The following is a 14822-nucleotide window of genomic DNA, read 5'->3' on the forward strand; positions in this document are numbered from 1 at the left end:
CTGCGTCACCCAGGGATCCCATAAAGCCAAATTTAATTAATAACAGCTTTAAACATCATGGCAACAATCTCAGATCTCCGACTCAATAGGCCCTACTTATAAGGATGAAGATATTTATTAGAGTAATTGAAAATCAACCCACAGGGGGTTGCAAAAATGACCCTATTTAATTTTTTGCTTTCCTAGTATTTATTTCTTTGAGTAGACTACAAATTTTAGTGGAACAGAATACAACTAGTGTACTCTCCCCTTCCACACACTCTGTTTTGTTTTTAACACTTGAAATTTCTTGAAAATAAAATCTCAAAAAATCAACTACCAGTTAACTATAAGGGATATGACTGGGAGTGCTGTGTTGTCTTTTTTGTTAGTGGCATGACTATAGATGTGTGGAAAGTAGTTACATGGAAGTGGGAGTAGACCTGCTCTGAGTAGTCCCAAAGTTAGCTTCTTTTAACTCGGCTTCTCTGTCACTGAACCTTAAATTTCATGTTATGTTAACTCTACTGTAATAAGTTGCTATATTTTAAGAAAGTATAAAAAAAGTTGAAAATAATTTCATTTAAATTATTTTAGGTGATGTGTTAGAGGAGTTATAATGTACAGTGTGGATATTCATTTTTAATAATACTTGGTCCTTTTACAAATAGGTCAGTTAGAAAATTTATTTTTATTTTTTGTATTCCATAGATGAAGTGACATTTAAAAAATTCATGCTGTCCAGTTACAGTTCTGTTAGAAATATAAAATGTCATCGGTCATTTCCTAAGAATTCCATTCAGAGGAGTATAACACAAAAAAGTTTTGGTTGAGAGAAGCATAATAAATTCCTACAACTGTTGCCATTACATTTTGGCATATTGCAGTAGCTTTCTGGAAATGTTCTGTGAGGTTTGGAATTTAAGAAATAGTTCAAGGTTACTTAGAGCATATTTATTTAGGGTTAAGTGATGCAAGATTTGTTCTCCAGAAGGCTATGGAATTGGGTAACTTTGAGTTGATAAAAAGAGACAATTGAAGTGTGACCTTATAAAATATGTAAATGCCAAGTGGAATTTCTTAAACTTTGAGACTGAAACACAGTTTGGAATGAAATATTTGAAGTCTGCTATTCTATATTTAAAAATTTATAGTTTTCCATTATGAAAGTATGTGCATGTGTTACATATGTGCACATATATACATACATATGTATAACAATACAATTAGAAAATTTGGAAAATACAGAACATTAGGAAGAAGGGAAAGAGAACTCTCCTAAATAGCCCCCAATTGTAGATATCAGTTGCTAACAAGGTACTAAATTCATTTCTTTGGGGAGATAAAGGAGGAAAATAAGCAAATTAGCAAATGAGCCCTGGGACCCATCACTGCCTATAATAAGGGAGAGAAAAGAAATTCTTTAACAAAAATAAATCTTATAATTTTTTTTTCATTAACAAATGGAATTATACTTCATACAAAATTTCACACTATCTGACATTCAGATAAAATAGAAATTGAAGCAGATTAACAATATGTGAAAAGTATGCAACCTTATTAATAATCAAGGAAATGTAATTTATTTGATTTTTTCTTTTTCAAAAGCCTCTTTCACTGAAGAAATAATATATACATGGTAAAAGAAACAGCATTTTTCCAATAGCATAAGAGAGCATCAAGAACAAAATAAGTCTCCCTCACAACTTATATTAGATCCCCCCCATTCCCCAAGAAGACTGCTCTTATCTCCCAGAAAGAGTAGCACTGGGACTGCGTAAGGCACCAATGTCTGACCCTTTTTGGGTATTACTAGATCACCTCTAGCTTTGCTCACTCTGAACCTTCTCCCCTATTCTTTTAAGTTACATACTCTGGCTCCCATGGTTCCACTGGCCTCTGGAATCAGGTGTTAATTTGAACTCAGTAGCCTGACTTTTACTCCAAGGTGGAGCCTTAGCCTCATAAATTGTCTCTTGCTGTCATGGGACTCATGATTTGGCCAGGTCCTCACTTTTTAAGCAAATAACTAGTGCTGGTAAGGATGTAGTTTAATGGATACTTTGACAGATGAGGGTGAAAATTGATACAAGCAGGTTATATATATATTTTTCAAGAATCACAAAAATGTTCAGTCTCAAAACCCACTATAAGTCCTATGTCTTTTTTTTTATATAAGTCCTATTTCTGAGAATCTAAGAAAAAAAAAACAAAAATAAGGGAGGGAAAAAGCATCATAGACAAAAAATGTACAGTCATTTAAAATATCATGAAGCTATAAATAACCTAAATGCCTAATAATAAGAAATAGTTGAAAGTCTGTAATGGTCACTCAAAAGAATAATGCATCTAGTATGTGTATAAATACTGGGCAATAGCATAAAAAATACTATTAGATACTGGCAAAATATAAATGAGGACAGATATAAAACTGCATATATATTATGATCTTAACTTATTTTTCTTAAGATTTTATTCACAAGAGACACAGAGAGAGAGAGAGAGAGAGAGAGGCAGAGAGAGAAGCAGGCTCCATGCAGGGAGTACAATGTGGGACTGGATCCTGGACTCCAGGATCATGCCCTGGGCCGACGGCAGGCTCTAAACCGCTGAGCCACCCAGGGATCCCATGATCTTAACTTTGATTATCCCCATCCCTTCCTAAGCCCCTAGACCAAAACGCATCTGTGCATAAAAATACATTGTTTCCCAACTTCTTTCATGATTGATGTCCTTGTGTGTGTCGACATTTGCCCTGGTATGGCTCAGAAACCATATTATCAGTAAGTGAGATGTGAATTGGAGGTGATCTAGGCCTCTAAAAACGGTATTCCTCATTATGTTTCTCACATAAGGAAACTGACAAGGAACTGTGGATTGGTTGGGCATGTTCAAGGTTGTGTGGCCACTGATTTGGGAGTATACAGGTCTGATGAGTGTGTTGATGAAGGTTGAGGGTCCCAGGAGCAGGAGCTTCCATCAAGTTAGGTGGCCTCAGCAGAGGAGCCAAAGTAGAGAACCCAGAATTAGCACTAGGTGTGAGATACATCGTGGCTGTAGAGAGGCAGGTGCCAATTGTAAGGTTAGAAACTGATTATTTCGGTGAACTGAAGAGAAGGTTTGCAGATTTGTATTCTACACTGTCACTTATCCACACACTTGAATATCAACAGAGTTCTTCAACCTTCCTAGTTAACTGACATGACACCTCCCTGAACTGCTTTATCAATGTTTAAGGAGAGTAAAATTTCATGGTAGTAGTTAATTCTTTTACTTTTGTTTATTTACTTTTATTGGGCTTTATCACTTTCTTCTAATGTGTTTTTCATTCCTCATTTTTGAAATCTCTTTTCTATTCTCTTTGATAATATGTGTCCTGTGCTTACTCCTTGTGGCCATCCTCATTTCAGATTTCTTCTTTCATGCATGACCAAAAATAAGTAGAATAGAACTTAGTATGTATAGAACAATATACATACACACACACATATTAGTAATATAGAAGGAAATACTTATTTTTATCTCTTCTCTGAGGACTCACTCTTAATCTACGCCTTGAGCTACAACCACCTCCCCACCCCTGCCCCCACTCTGGCCTGCAAACTTCCCTGAAGTAACTTTGGACATTTTCTCTGTCTCTGCTCAAGAGAGTGGAAAGCTCCAACATCTGCCTTGTTAGACCCTTTTTCAAATGTCCTACTCTTAGAAGTGATCACAATCTTGTAATTGTCTTCTATATTCTCCCCGCCCTTACTTTTTTTTTTTTTTAAAGACTTATTTACTTGAGAGAGAGAGCATCCACACAAGTGGAGGAGAAAGGGGCAGAGGGAGAGGCAGAAGCAAGCTGAGCCTGATACGGTGCTCAATCCCCAGACGCTGAGATCATGACTGAAGTGGAGGGCAGACACTTAATCCATTGAGCTAACCAGGCACCCCTGTGTTCTTCCCTTCTAAACAAAGTGGTTCAAACCACAAATTACAAAAGTGAAAGTGGTCATGTAGCAATAGTGGGGGGATTTTTATCTTGTTGAGCCTATCTGTACCTGCCCTCATGGGGATGCTTTTTGGCTAAGTTATTTCTCAGTGAAGTGTGTGCTGAATGGCCAAAAAGATCAAATATATTTCCATGTACTGGGAGATTGTATTTTAATGGGAAGGGATTTATTGGCATATTTCTATGCATTTAACAATTAGGTTGAATTACTTGAAATGAATTCAAATTGTTAAGAGATGTTTGCCAACTTATATCCTTTTATATATATATTTATTGTGGGATATAGTCTGGAACTTGCCAAACAGCTTACGAAAAATGATAGAATTTAAAAAGTACAAGTTGAGGCAACTACACTGTTTTCTTTTCGTCCTAGAACAGGGACTTGACTACTTGACTAAGAAATGGAAGATTAGGGGATCCCTGGGTGGCTCAGTGGTTTAGCGCCTGCCTTTGGCCTGGGGTGTGGTCCTGGAGTCCTGGGATTGAGTACCGCATGGGGCTGCCTGCATGGAGCCTGCTTTTCCGTCTGCCTGTGTCTCTGCCTCTCTCTCTCTCTCACTCATGAATAAATAAATAAAACCCTAAAAAAAAAAAAAAGAAAAAAGAAAAGAAATGAAAGATTGTATATTTTTCCTATTAATGTTTAATGATGATCGCTGATTTCCCTATTGTTATTTGGTGCTTGTAAATCAACCTACTTAGTAGACCAGAGTAATTGCTCTCCTTTTAAAGGATGCATTTTTTAACCTTTTGTTTGTTTTCTTTTGATAGAAGACTTTTCTGGTGAGATAAGTTATGATATTAATGAATGTGATTATGTAGTACTAAATAAACATGTCAACATTTGGAAGATCTGCATAACTCTGTGAATCAGTATTTTCTAAATGACCAAATGCATGATGGTACAAAATCATACATTAAGTAGAAGATACATTTAAAATGCAGGATAGATGAATGAATTTAATGTAAGAGTATGAAATGTTTATTAATATAGTTTCAGATTCCATATTGTAACTAATCCTTAAGAAACTTCCACTTGTTGAGTTTTGGTATAGTATTCAAGAAGAATATATCTAGAATTATTTGACAAGGCTATTAAAATACTCCTTTCTTTTTAAAGTACATATTTGAGTGAGGCTGGATTTTTTTCATGTCCTTCAGCCAAAACAACATATTGCAACATTGAATGTAAAAGCAGATATGAGAATTTAGCTCTTTTATTTTTATTTTTTTTTATAAATTTTTTTATTTATTTATGATAGTCACAGAGAGAGAGAGAGAGGCAGAGACACAGGCAGAGGGAGAAGCAGGCTCCATACACCGGAAGCCCGACGTGGGATTCGATCCCAGGACTCCAGGATCGCGCCCTGGGCCAAAGGCAGGCGCTAAACCGCTGCGCCACCCAGGGATCCCCTTAGCTCTTTTATTAAGCCAGACATTAAAAATATTTGCAAGAATGTAAAACAATGCCATGCTCTATTTCTTTTGGAAATCCTAGTGATTCCATTACAAATGTTTCTATGTTAACATGTAATAGGTTGGTTATTTTAAAATGAATTAATAAATATTTTTAAAATTTCTTGATTTTCATTTTTAATATAGTGAGTTTAACCCTTATAATTCATCCACACAGAAGCTTGTTGGTGTTCTCAGTACTTTTAAAGAGTGTAAGAAGTTTCCAAGACCAAAATGTGTAAGAACCTCTGGTGTAGTGCTTAAGCAGTGACTTAGAGCCAAATTGCTTAAGTTTGAAACTCAACTTGATTGTTTAAAAGCTCTGAACAGCACTGGGTGATATTCTATATGTTGGCAAATTGAACACCAATAAAAAATAAATTTATTAAAAAAATAAAAATAAAAGCTCTGAACAAGATATTGAACTATTTGCCTCATCTATAAAGTGCTGTAGTAGTAGACCTGGTAAGGTTGTGATATGGATTAACTTGAATATACGAAAGGTTCTTAGGATTTATATAGCACTTGACAAGCTATATAATTATCACCTGTTGAACACTGGTAGTGTGACATGTGTTCTCCTTTATTGATGCTAAATTTCTAGCTTTCTAGAGATTGGGTGTTTTGGGGTATTAACATGGTCTGTTATCAGTAGAGTCCAAGATACTTGCCACCTTTTCTGTAATCCTTTTTCCTTCAAGTCAGTGGTTCTCAATCTTTGCTGTGCATTCAGGTCACCTGGGGAGCCTTAATTAAAATAAATACCAAATACACAAGACCTCAAAGTGGACCTCAGAGTAGGGCCCAAGTATTAGTATTTTTGAAGCTCCCTAGGTGATTTCATTTCACAGATTGGTAACCACTGCTCTAGAGTCTGACCCTCTGCCTGGAGATTCTGTCTTCCCCTCCATGTTCTCCAATCAATTGGGGCCTATTTTTCTCTCACCCTCTTTCTACCACTGTGCCTGGAGGTGTTCTTCTTGCTCTTCAATGCTGCTGCCAAGGAGACTGTCATTCCCTTCTCCCTAAAATTCTCTAAATACATGATTGAATATTCATATAAATGATTATTCCGAGGCAGGCACCCTTTTGGTGGTACTCTACACCTTGCCAGTCCCAGTTACAGACCACCTCTGTTCTTGATTGTAACCATCCTGTTCTCGGACCACAGCTCCTGTCTTTCCAGTTCATTCTTTTTAGCATTTCTTCTCCAGCAATTCCTCCCTTCTACTGATTCTTCTGTTAGTATTTTTTAAAAATTTTTTTTTATTTATGATAGTCACACAGAGAGAGAGAGGCAGAGACACAGGCAGAGGGAGAAGCAGGCTCCATGCACGGGGAGTCCGACGTGGGATTCGATCCCGGGTCTCCAGGATCGTGCCCTGGGCCAAAGGCAGGCGCCAAACCGCTGTGCCACCCAGGGATCCCTCTTCTGTTAGTATTAATCAAATGCATTAGTCTTTTCATTCAACCCGTAGCACTAGTGTGGGATTAACTGCCAGTGTTACTGCCAGACACCTACTGATTGACCTAATTGGAGGAGCAAAACTTGCCCTAAAGAGCATCAGCCCACCAGGTTCTTATTCTATTCACTACCCTTGAGCTTGCAACAGCCCTAGTTTCAATTTCTGTATTTTCTCTGTTTTAAGAATACCTAACTCCTGCCAAACCCAGGACCATTGGTCCTGCCACCCTTTCACTAATTCTCACCCCCCTTAGAAACTTGCTTGGCTTTTTCCTGGCTTAACGCCCATGGTCCATAACTATATTCATTCTTTTGCAAGCCCTCTAAGATCTTTGGCCTCTCTGTTGTGCTTTTCTGGCAAAGTCTCAGGCTTTGTTAAATACGAATTCCTCTCGATCCACTCCACATTTACACCCAGGAAAGACATTTATGCTAATAAGCCTCACTTATAAACCATACCTCTAACCTCAGTGGAGCTTTTAGCGCTCTCTGGAATTCCTCCTACATTTCTCCAGTCCATTTAGTCTACCAAATGACTCTTCTAAATGACTCTTTCACACTTTTCTTTTCAAACTTCCGGTATCCTTTCCTTCTTCCCATTTGATGACCTTCCTTCCTGTTTCAATGAGAAAAAAGAAGCTCCAGGGAGAGAACTGCCACAAGCTCCTGTCACTACACGGAACAGTCTGTTGGCACTTACACTCATTTATTTGGCTTTTCCTCCTGTTCCTGTGGATGGGTTCTCTGTGCTCATTGCTAAGGCCAGCCCTCTTGGAGATCCCATCCTTATCTACCCATTTGCTTTCTTTCCTCCTACTCTTCTGTCTCCCACCCCTACCTTATTTCCCCTCTTTCTCTACATGGACATTCCAGCAGGTACAGACATCTGAGCAAAACTTTCCCTTGACCCCACACTCCACACTAATTACCAGTTCAAATTGTCCTAACTATGTGCGCTTTCTACCCATTCTTTCTTAAATGCTTGACAGTTATATTTCACTTTACCGAAGAGCACCTGTTGAGGATGCTTTTGATGGGCATGTCAGTGGGCCCAGAGGTCAGCTCTCAGGCTTCCTTAACTCACCTTGTCAACACCATTTCTTTTTTTTTTTTTTTTAAATTTTTTTAAATGTTTGTTTATTTATGATAGTCACAGAGAGAGAAAGAGAGAGAGGCAGAGACACAGGCAGAGGGAGAAGCAGGCTCCGTGCACCGGAAGCCCGATGTGGGATTCGATCCCGGGTTTCCAGGATCGCGCCCTGGGCCAAAGGCAGGCGCCAAACCCCTGCGCCACCCAGGGATCCCTCAACACCATTTCTTACAGCTGATCACCTCTTTCTCCCTGAATCCTCCCTTCCCTAGGCTTCTGGGATGCATGCTGTATAGTCCTCAGTAGCATTTATGACCATCTGATTTATTTCATTGTTTGTTGTTTATTTTGGCCCACTAAAGTGTAAACTCCTGGAGAGCAAGGGCTTGGCTTGTTTTCTTTACTGCCTAGAACTGTGGCTGATGCTTAATAATAGACATTTGATACCTATCGTTGAATGAACGAATGTGAGCTTAAAAATGACTATTTACCGGATCTTATTCTAACCTCAGCTCTTCTCCTGCTCGTAAGCTACCATGGCCATTTCCTTCCTTCTCTGAACCTTGCATTTTCTAATTTATTTTTCCCTCTTCTCTACTCCATTTCTAGCATTTCCAGTGTAAACCATCACCAGTGTGCTTACATTTCTGTGGTGCTCTGGTGTTTACAGAGCATTTATTTATATCTGGTATTATAGATGCAGATGGTCTGTGGATCTGGGTTGAATGATGCTAGCGTAGAACGCTGGATTTATGTGCAGATTGAGAAGAAATAATATTATAAGAGAATAAGAAGGAAATTAATTCTTCTAGGGCTAAAAATGATGGTCTTCTAAGATATCTAGATTTCTTGCTTTAGTACTACGCTGCTTTACACTTTACTGTTTCTGCCTCATGATGGAATTCCTCCTTGATTTTTTGCAAGGATTTTTAGAAGGCAGGAGAATTCAGGAAGCTCAAAAGACCCTTCTAACTTCAGTTCTGAGTTTTATTGCTAATTAAATCTGTTTCTTTTAGATTTTCGTAACTCTTTTCCTCTGTGTTGATGTGCTCATGTGATACTGGATTTGTATCAGAATTCCTTTTTAATTGGTCTTTTACTTATGCCTTCTACAGAACCTTGCCTCCTGGAATCCTTCGAATCCTGAATGTCTGTTACTTGTGGTGAAGGAACTTGTGCAGCAATATCACCAATACCAGTGCAGCCGCCTCCGTGAGAGCTCTCGTCTCATGTTTGAATACCAGACATTACTGGAAGAGCCACAGTATGGCGAGAACATGGAAATTTATGCTGGGAAGAAAAACAACTGGGTAAGGTTTTTTGAGAATGGGGGAAAAAAGGAACTTCATCTGTAATAAAGTAATCAATTGAGATGTTCATTTATAGTAAACCCCAGCCATTTCCTTAGATATGGCTTTGGTTGCCTGTGTACTTTCTATAATTTAGAATTTGAAGGGACTTGAATGTTCATCTGGTTCATGGTATTCCTCAAAATTATACCTGGGGAAGTTTGTCAAACTTGGAGCCTCATATCCTCAGCTTCAGATGTTCATGAGTCAAGGATGACACCTGAGGACCTGCCTGTATAAAAGGGTCCTTTGGAGGTTCTGATGCAGGTCACACAGGCCATATACTTGAGACACCAACAAATGTCCCTTTTAATGTAGAACGTCTCTAGATTGCAGTCAGATAAGAGAGGTTAGTAACTGGAGATAGCAAGCTTGTATGGAGCATTTTATAATCTCTTTTTATAATTTCTTGACTTCGTAGGATCTTTTAAAAATGCAAGTCGGAAAAACAAAAAACAAAAAAAACAAAAACAAAAACAACAACAACAACAACAAAATGCAAGTCGGATCAAAGCTCTCCTCTGCCCAGAACTTAAATATTTTCTATTTTTCTTACATGGTAAAGTCAAAATCCCTCCAGTGAGGTATAAATGCTCTACATGCTTCCCATCACCACCATCCTCCACCCATCATTGCTTCTCTCACTTCATTTCTTACTTCCCTGTCTAAAAATTTTCAGCTGCACACCATATTAGCACCCTTGCTGTGCTGCAGACACACAGGAGTGCTCCAGCCCTAGTGTCTTTGTGTAGCTTTGTCTTCTCAGGCATATTTCTCCTAGATATCCTCATGGCTGATACCCTTCCTTTTTAGTTTTTACTCATGTGTTAAATTCTCTGTGATGCCTGTGTTAACACCTCCATTTTTTTTTTTTTTTTTAAGTAGATTCCATGCTGGGCTCCCAGCGTGGGGCTTGAACTCATGACACTGAGATCAAGACCTGAGCTGAGATCAAGAGTCAGTCACTTAACCTGCTGAGCCATCTGGGTGCCTCAACACCCCCAGCTTTTTTGAACAACTCTTTTGAGATATAGTTTACATACCATAAGTTCACCTATTTTAAGTGTCCGATTCAGTGATTTTTAACATATTTGCCAAGGTGAACAACCACCCCTAAAATCCAGTTTGAGAATGGTTCCATCACCCTGATAAGATCCCTCATGCCCGTTTATGGTTAACCCTTTTCCTATCCCTACCCCAAGAGAAAGTAGTTTAGTAGTTTCTGAACTACTTTCTCTCTGTATAGATTTTCTTCATACAGTGGTATCATATAATATGTGGTCTTTTGTGGCTGGCTTTTTCACTTAGCATAATATTTTTGAGGTTCCTCCATGTCGTAGTATATATCACTGTGTTTTCTTTTTGTAGCTGAGTAATTCCATTGTATGGACATACCATATTGTGTTTATCCATTTACCTATTGATGGACATTTGGGTTGTTTCCACTTTTTGATTATTATGAATAATGCTACTACAAACATTCATGTGCAAGTCCTTATAATACCCCCACTTTGTAAAATATTTTATTTTTTTATTTGAGAGAGATCATGAGCAGTGGGGTGGTAGGGAGCAGACAGAGAGGGAGAAGCAGACTCCCCACTGAGCAGGGAGTCTGGCTTAGGGCCTGATCCCAGGACCCTGAGATCATGACCTGAGCCAAAGGCAGATGCTTAATGGACTGAGCCACCCAGGCCCCCTGCATAACACTTCTTTTTAACATCATATCTCATACACCCCCACCTTTATTCTGCTCTACATTGTTTTGCATTTTTTTAAACATACCATATAATTATCATGTTATATTAATATGTAGTGCTGCATAAAATAGCCATTCCAGAATTTAGTGCCTTAAAACAACAACGTTTATTACCATGGTTTTTGTCAGGAATCTGTATAGACCTTCTGTTTCTGGGTCTCTCATAAGCTGAACTCAAGGTACTGACCAGGGCTGCAGTCACCTCAAGGCTCAACTGGAGATGGATCCATTCTGAGTTCATTCATGTGGTTGTTGGTACCATTTAGTTTCTTGTGAGCCTTTGGATTGAGGGTCTTAGCTTATTTCTGCCTGCTGGCTGGGGTTGCCCTCAGCTCCTTGCCTCTTCACAGGGCCTCTCCACAGAGCAGCTTATAGGATGGCAGCTGGCTTCACCAGAGCAAACAAACAGGAGAGAGAGCTTGTGAGTAAGACAAGATGTAACAGTCTTTATGATCTAATCTTGGAAGTGACATCTCATCAGGTTTGCTGTGTTCTGTTTGTTAAGTCCAGTTCACACTTGGGAGGAATTACATGAGAATGTGAAGACCAGGGACCATTGGGAGCCACATAGAAGCAACCTACCACACTTATTTATTATGTTTTTTTATTTGTGTGTCTCTCCCCACTGGAATATAAAATTTCACAAGGCAGGGATCTCTGTTCTGCACACTGTTGTATCAGAAGTGCCTAGAACACCGCCTGCCACATTATTTACATTCTATGAACATTGTTGAATGAATAAGTGAATAAGCCTGAGTCTAGTTAACCTAGAATAACTTATTTAGGTTCCCTTCTCCATGTTAATTCTTTTAGGTGTCACTTAGTCTTTCTTAAGTTAAATATACCTTTTCTTATTTTATTTTTCAGCCTTTTTTTAAAGGACATGTTTCCCAAGGTCTTATACAAGATCGATGCCTTTGAATTAGTAGGTCTAAAATTTGTTGTTACAGATTGTCTTGGTCAGCTCAAGTTTTTTTTTTTTTTTTTTAACTATTTTGTTTATTGTGGTAAAGGGCACATTAAATTTACCACCTTCACCATTTCTAAGTGTACAGTTCAGTAGTGTTGAGTATTTTCACATTGTTGTGCAATTGATCTCTAGAACTTTTTCATATTACAAATTTGAAACTGCCCAGTAAGTACCGTTCCCCTTCCTTCTAGCCTTTGCCAACTACCTTTCTACTTTCTGTTTCTATCATTTTGAGTCTTTTAGATTCTTCAGATAAGAGGAATCATGCAGCATTTGTCCTTTTGAGATTGGCTTATTTCATTTAGTAATGCCTTTGAGGGTTCATGCAGGTTGTAGTATATGATAAATTTCATTCCTTTTTAAGATTGCATAGTATTCCACTGTGAAGATATACATGTTTTGTTTTATCCATTTACTCACTGATGGACATTTGAGTTGCTTCCACCTCTTGGCTACTGTGAATAATGCTGCACTGTATAAGGATGTGCTAATACATCTGCAAGATCCTGCTTTGAATTCTTTTGATTATATCCCTAAGAGTGGGATTGCTGGATCATATTGCCAGTGCTATTTTTAATTTTTGAAAAACCTCTTTACTCTTTTCTATAATGGCTGCACCATTTTCAGTTTCCACCAACAGTGTGCAGAGTTTGGTTTTAAACTATTGATGATTTTGCAGCTTGAATCTGTTCACATGGTTGGTAAGGAAAACTTTACTGAACTTAGTTTATCCTCTCGTCCTAGCATTTTTCTTATTAAATAGTCATCTTATTCTCCTCTCAAAAACAGATGTTAGGTTAATTTGGCATGACTTCTTGGTGAACCTGTGTTGTCTGTAGTGCTGATTGACTCATTTGAAAATGGGAATCACTGTCAAACTAATTGGTCTTTAGTTTTTAGGATTTTCCTTCCCACCCAATTTATCCTTTGAATATTAAGGCTGAATTTAAGTATATCCAATTTTTTGGCACCATTTCTGATCTAAAACATTTAAAAATTACAGTTGACCCTTGAACAACACAGGGTTAGGTACACCATCCCCGCCCCCACCCATGCAGTCAAAATCCATGTATAGCTTTGGACTTCCCCAGAACTTAACTACTAATAGCCTGTTGTTTGACCAGAAGCCTCACTGCTAACATAAGCACTCGATTAACACATATTTTGTATGTTATATATATTACATACTGTTTTCTTATAATAAAGTAAATTAGAGAAAATAAAATGTTACTGAGAAAATTTTAAGAAAGAGAAAATACATTTTGGTCCTGTACTATATTTATTGAAAAAAATCTCCATATTAATGGACCCGTGCAGTTCAAACCTGTGTTGTTCAAGGGTCAACCTTATATTTATTGGCTCAGCTAATATTTGTAATCCATCTGGAAGTTGAAGTTCAAATTCATTTAAAGCATCTAGATAGTTTATAGTGTTTTGAAAACTTCGTACTTAATGTTGATTCTTTATTCTTCACTTAAAAAACCTACTGCTGTACTTACCTCAGTTTATTTTGATTTACTGTTGAATAATTTGTAAACACTAGGGCTGTGAGTATGAGTTCAGGGAAAGTAACTGAGAATCCCATAACAAGGCAAGGTGGACAGGTAGAGGTTAAGCTTATAGCAGAGCGGGCCTAGCAAGGGCCTAGTAGAAGTGGGAGCGGAGATTGCAGAAATAAAGAGGTGTACGGGTTGGTCACTGGTCAAGGGACAGAATATAAAGGTGTCTTAAGGGATGAAACACATTCAAACTTGGCAGACTGGTTCAGGAATGCATTAAAGAGCAATCTGCTAATAGATTCCAAAACTAGACCAAGAATCTGGACAATAAACACAGGACCCTGGCAGAAAGAAAGGAACTTGATTTTGAGCCAAGATTTTTTGATTCTGAGACTGTATGAGTTTCCTTTTGCTGCTATAAAAGATTACCACAAACTTAGTGGCATAAAACTATACAGACTTAATATTGTTATAGTTCTGGATGTCATAAGTCTGAAGTGGATCTCCTTGGGCTAAAATCAAGGTGTCAGCAAGGCTGTGTTCCACTTGGAGACTCTGGGGGAGACTGTTTCAAGGTCCTTAAGAAATTGGCAGATATGCTCTCAGAGATATCTTGTGAAACTGTGGAGCAGCAGAAAGATCCTAGAAGACTGTAGAAAGTAAAAATGTGTTGGAGATTTTTAAAAGAAATTACACTCAGGTTTTAAGTGGATGATCTGCAAACATTTAAGTTAAAATGGAGGTAACTGGATGATGGGCATTAAGGAGGGCATGTGATGTAATGAGCATTGGGTGTTATATGTAACTGTAACTGATAAATTCCTGAACACTGCATCTGAAACTAAGTATGTACTATATGTTGGCTAATTTAAAATAAAAAAGTAGGAGGAGGGGCAAGACGGCGGAAGAATAGGGTCTCCAAATCACCTGTCTCCACCAAATTACCTAGATAACCTTCAAATTATCCTGAAAATCTACGAATTCACCCTGAGATTTAGAGAGAACACCTGGAATGCTAGAGTGAGAAGAGTTCGCGCTTCTATCAGGTAGGAAGACGGGGAAAAAGAAATAAAGAAACAAAAGGCCTCCAAGGGGGGAGGGGCCCCGCGAGGAGCCGGGCTGAGGCCGGGGCGAGTGTCCCCAGGACCGGAGAGCCCCGTCCCGGAGAAGTAGGAGCTTCACCAATCTTCCCGGGCGAAAAGGCGCTCGCAGGGAGTTGGAGCAGGACCCCAGGAGGGCGGGGATGCCCTCGGGCTCCCTGGGAC

The 14822-nt window shown here is 38.5% G+C and overlaps 1 protein-coding gene across 13 annotated transcripts in view; it reads left to right on the forward strand.

Moving 5' to 3' along the window:
- Positions 1-14822, forward strand: part of BABAM2 (BRISC and BRCA1 A complex member 2) — a 449505-nt gene that overhangs the window by 156048 nt on the left and 278635 nt on the right. For all 13 annotated transcript variants that reach the window (XM_049096099.1, XM_049096100.1, XM_049096102.1 and 10 more), the window contains exon 5: positions 9099-9293. In XM_049096099.1, coding sequence (XP_048952056.1) covers positions 9099-9293 — 195 coding nt within the window. The remainder of the gene's footprint in view (positions 1-9098; positions 9294-14822) is intronic.

Source organism: Canis lupus, chromosome 17 (genome assembly GCF_003254725.2).
Source record: "Canis lupus dingo isolate Sandy chromosome 17, ASM325472v2, whole genome shotgun sequence".
NCBI classification, from domain to species: domain Eukaryota; kingdom Metazoa; phylum Chordata; class Mammalia; order Carnivora; family Canidae; genus Canis; species Canis lupus.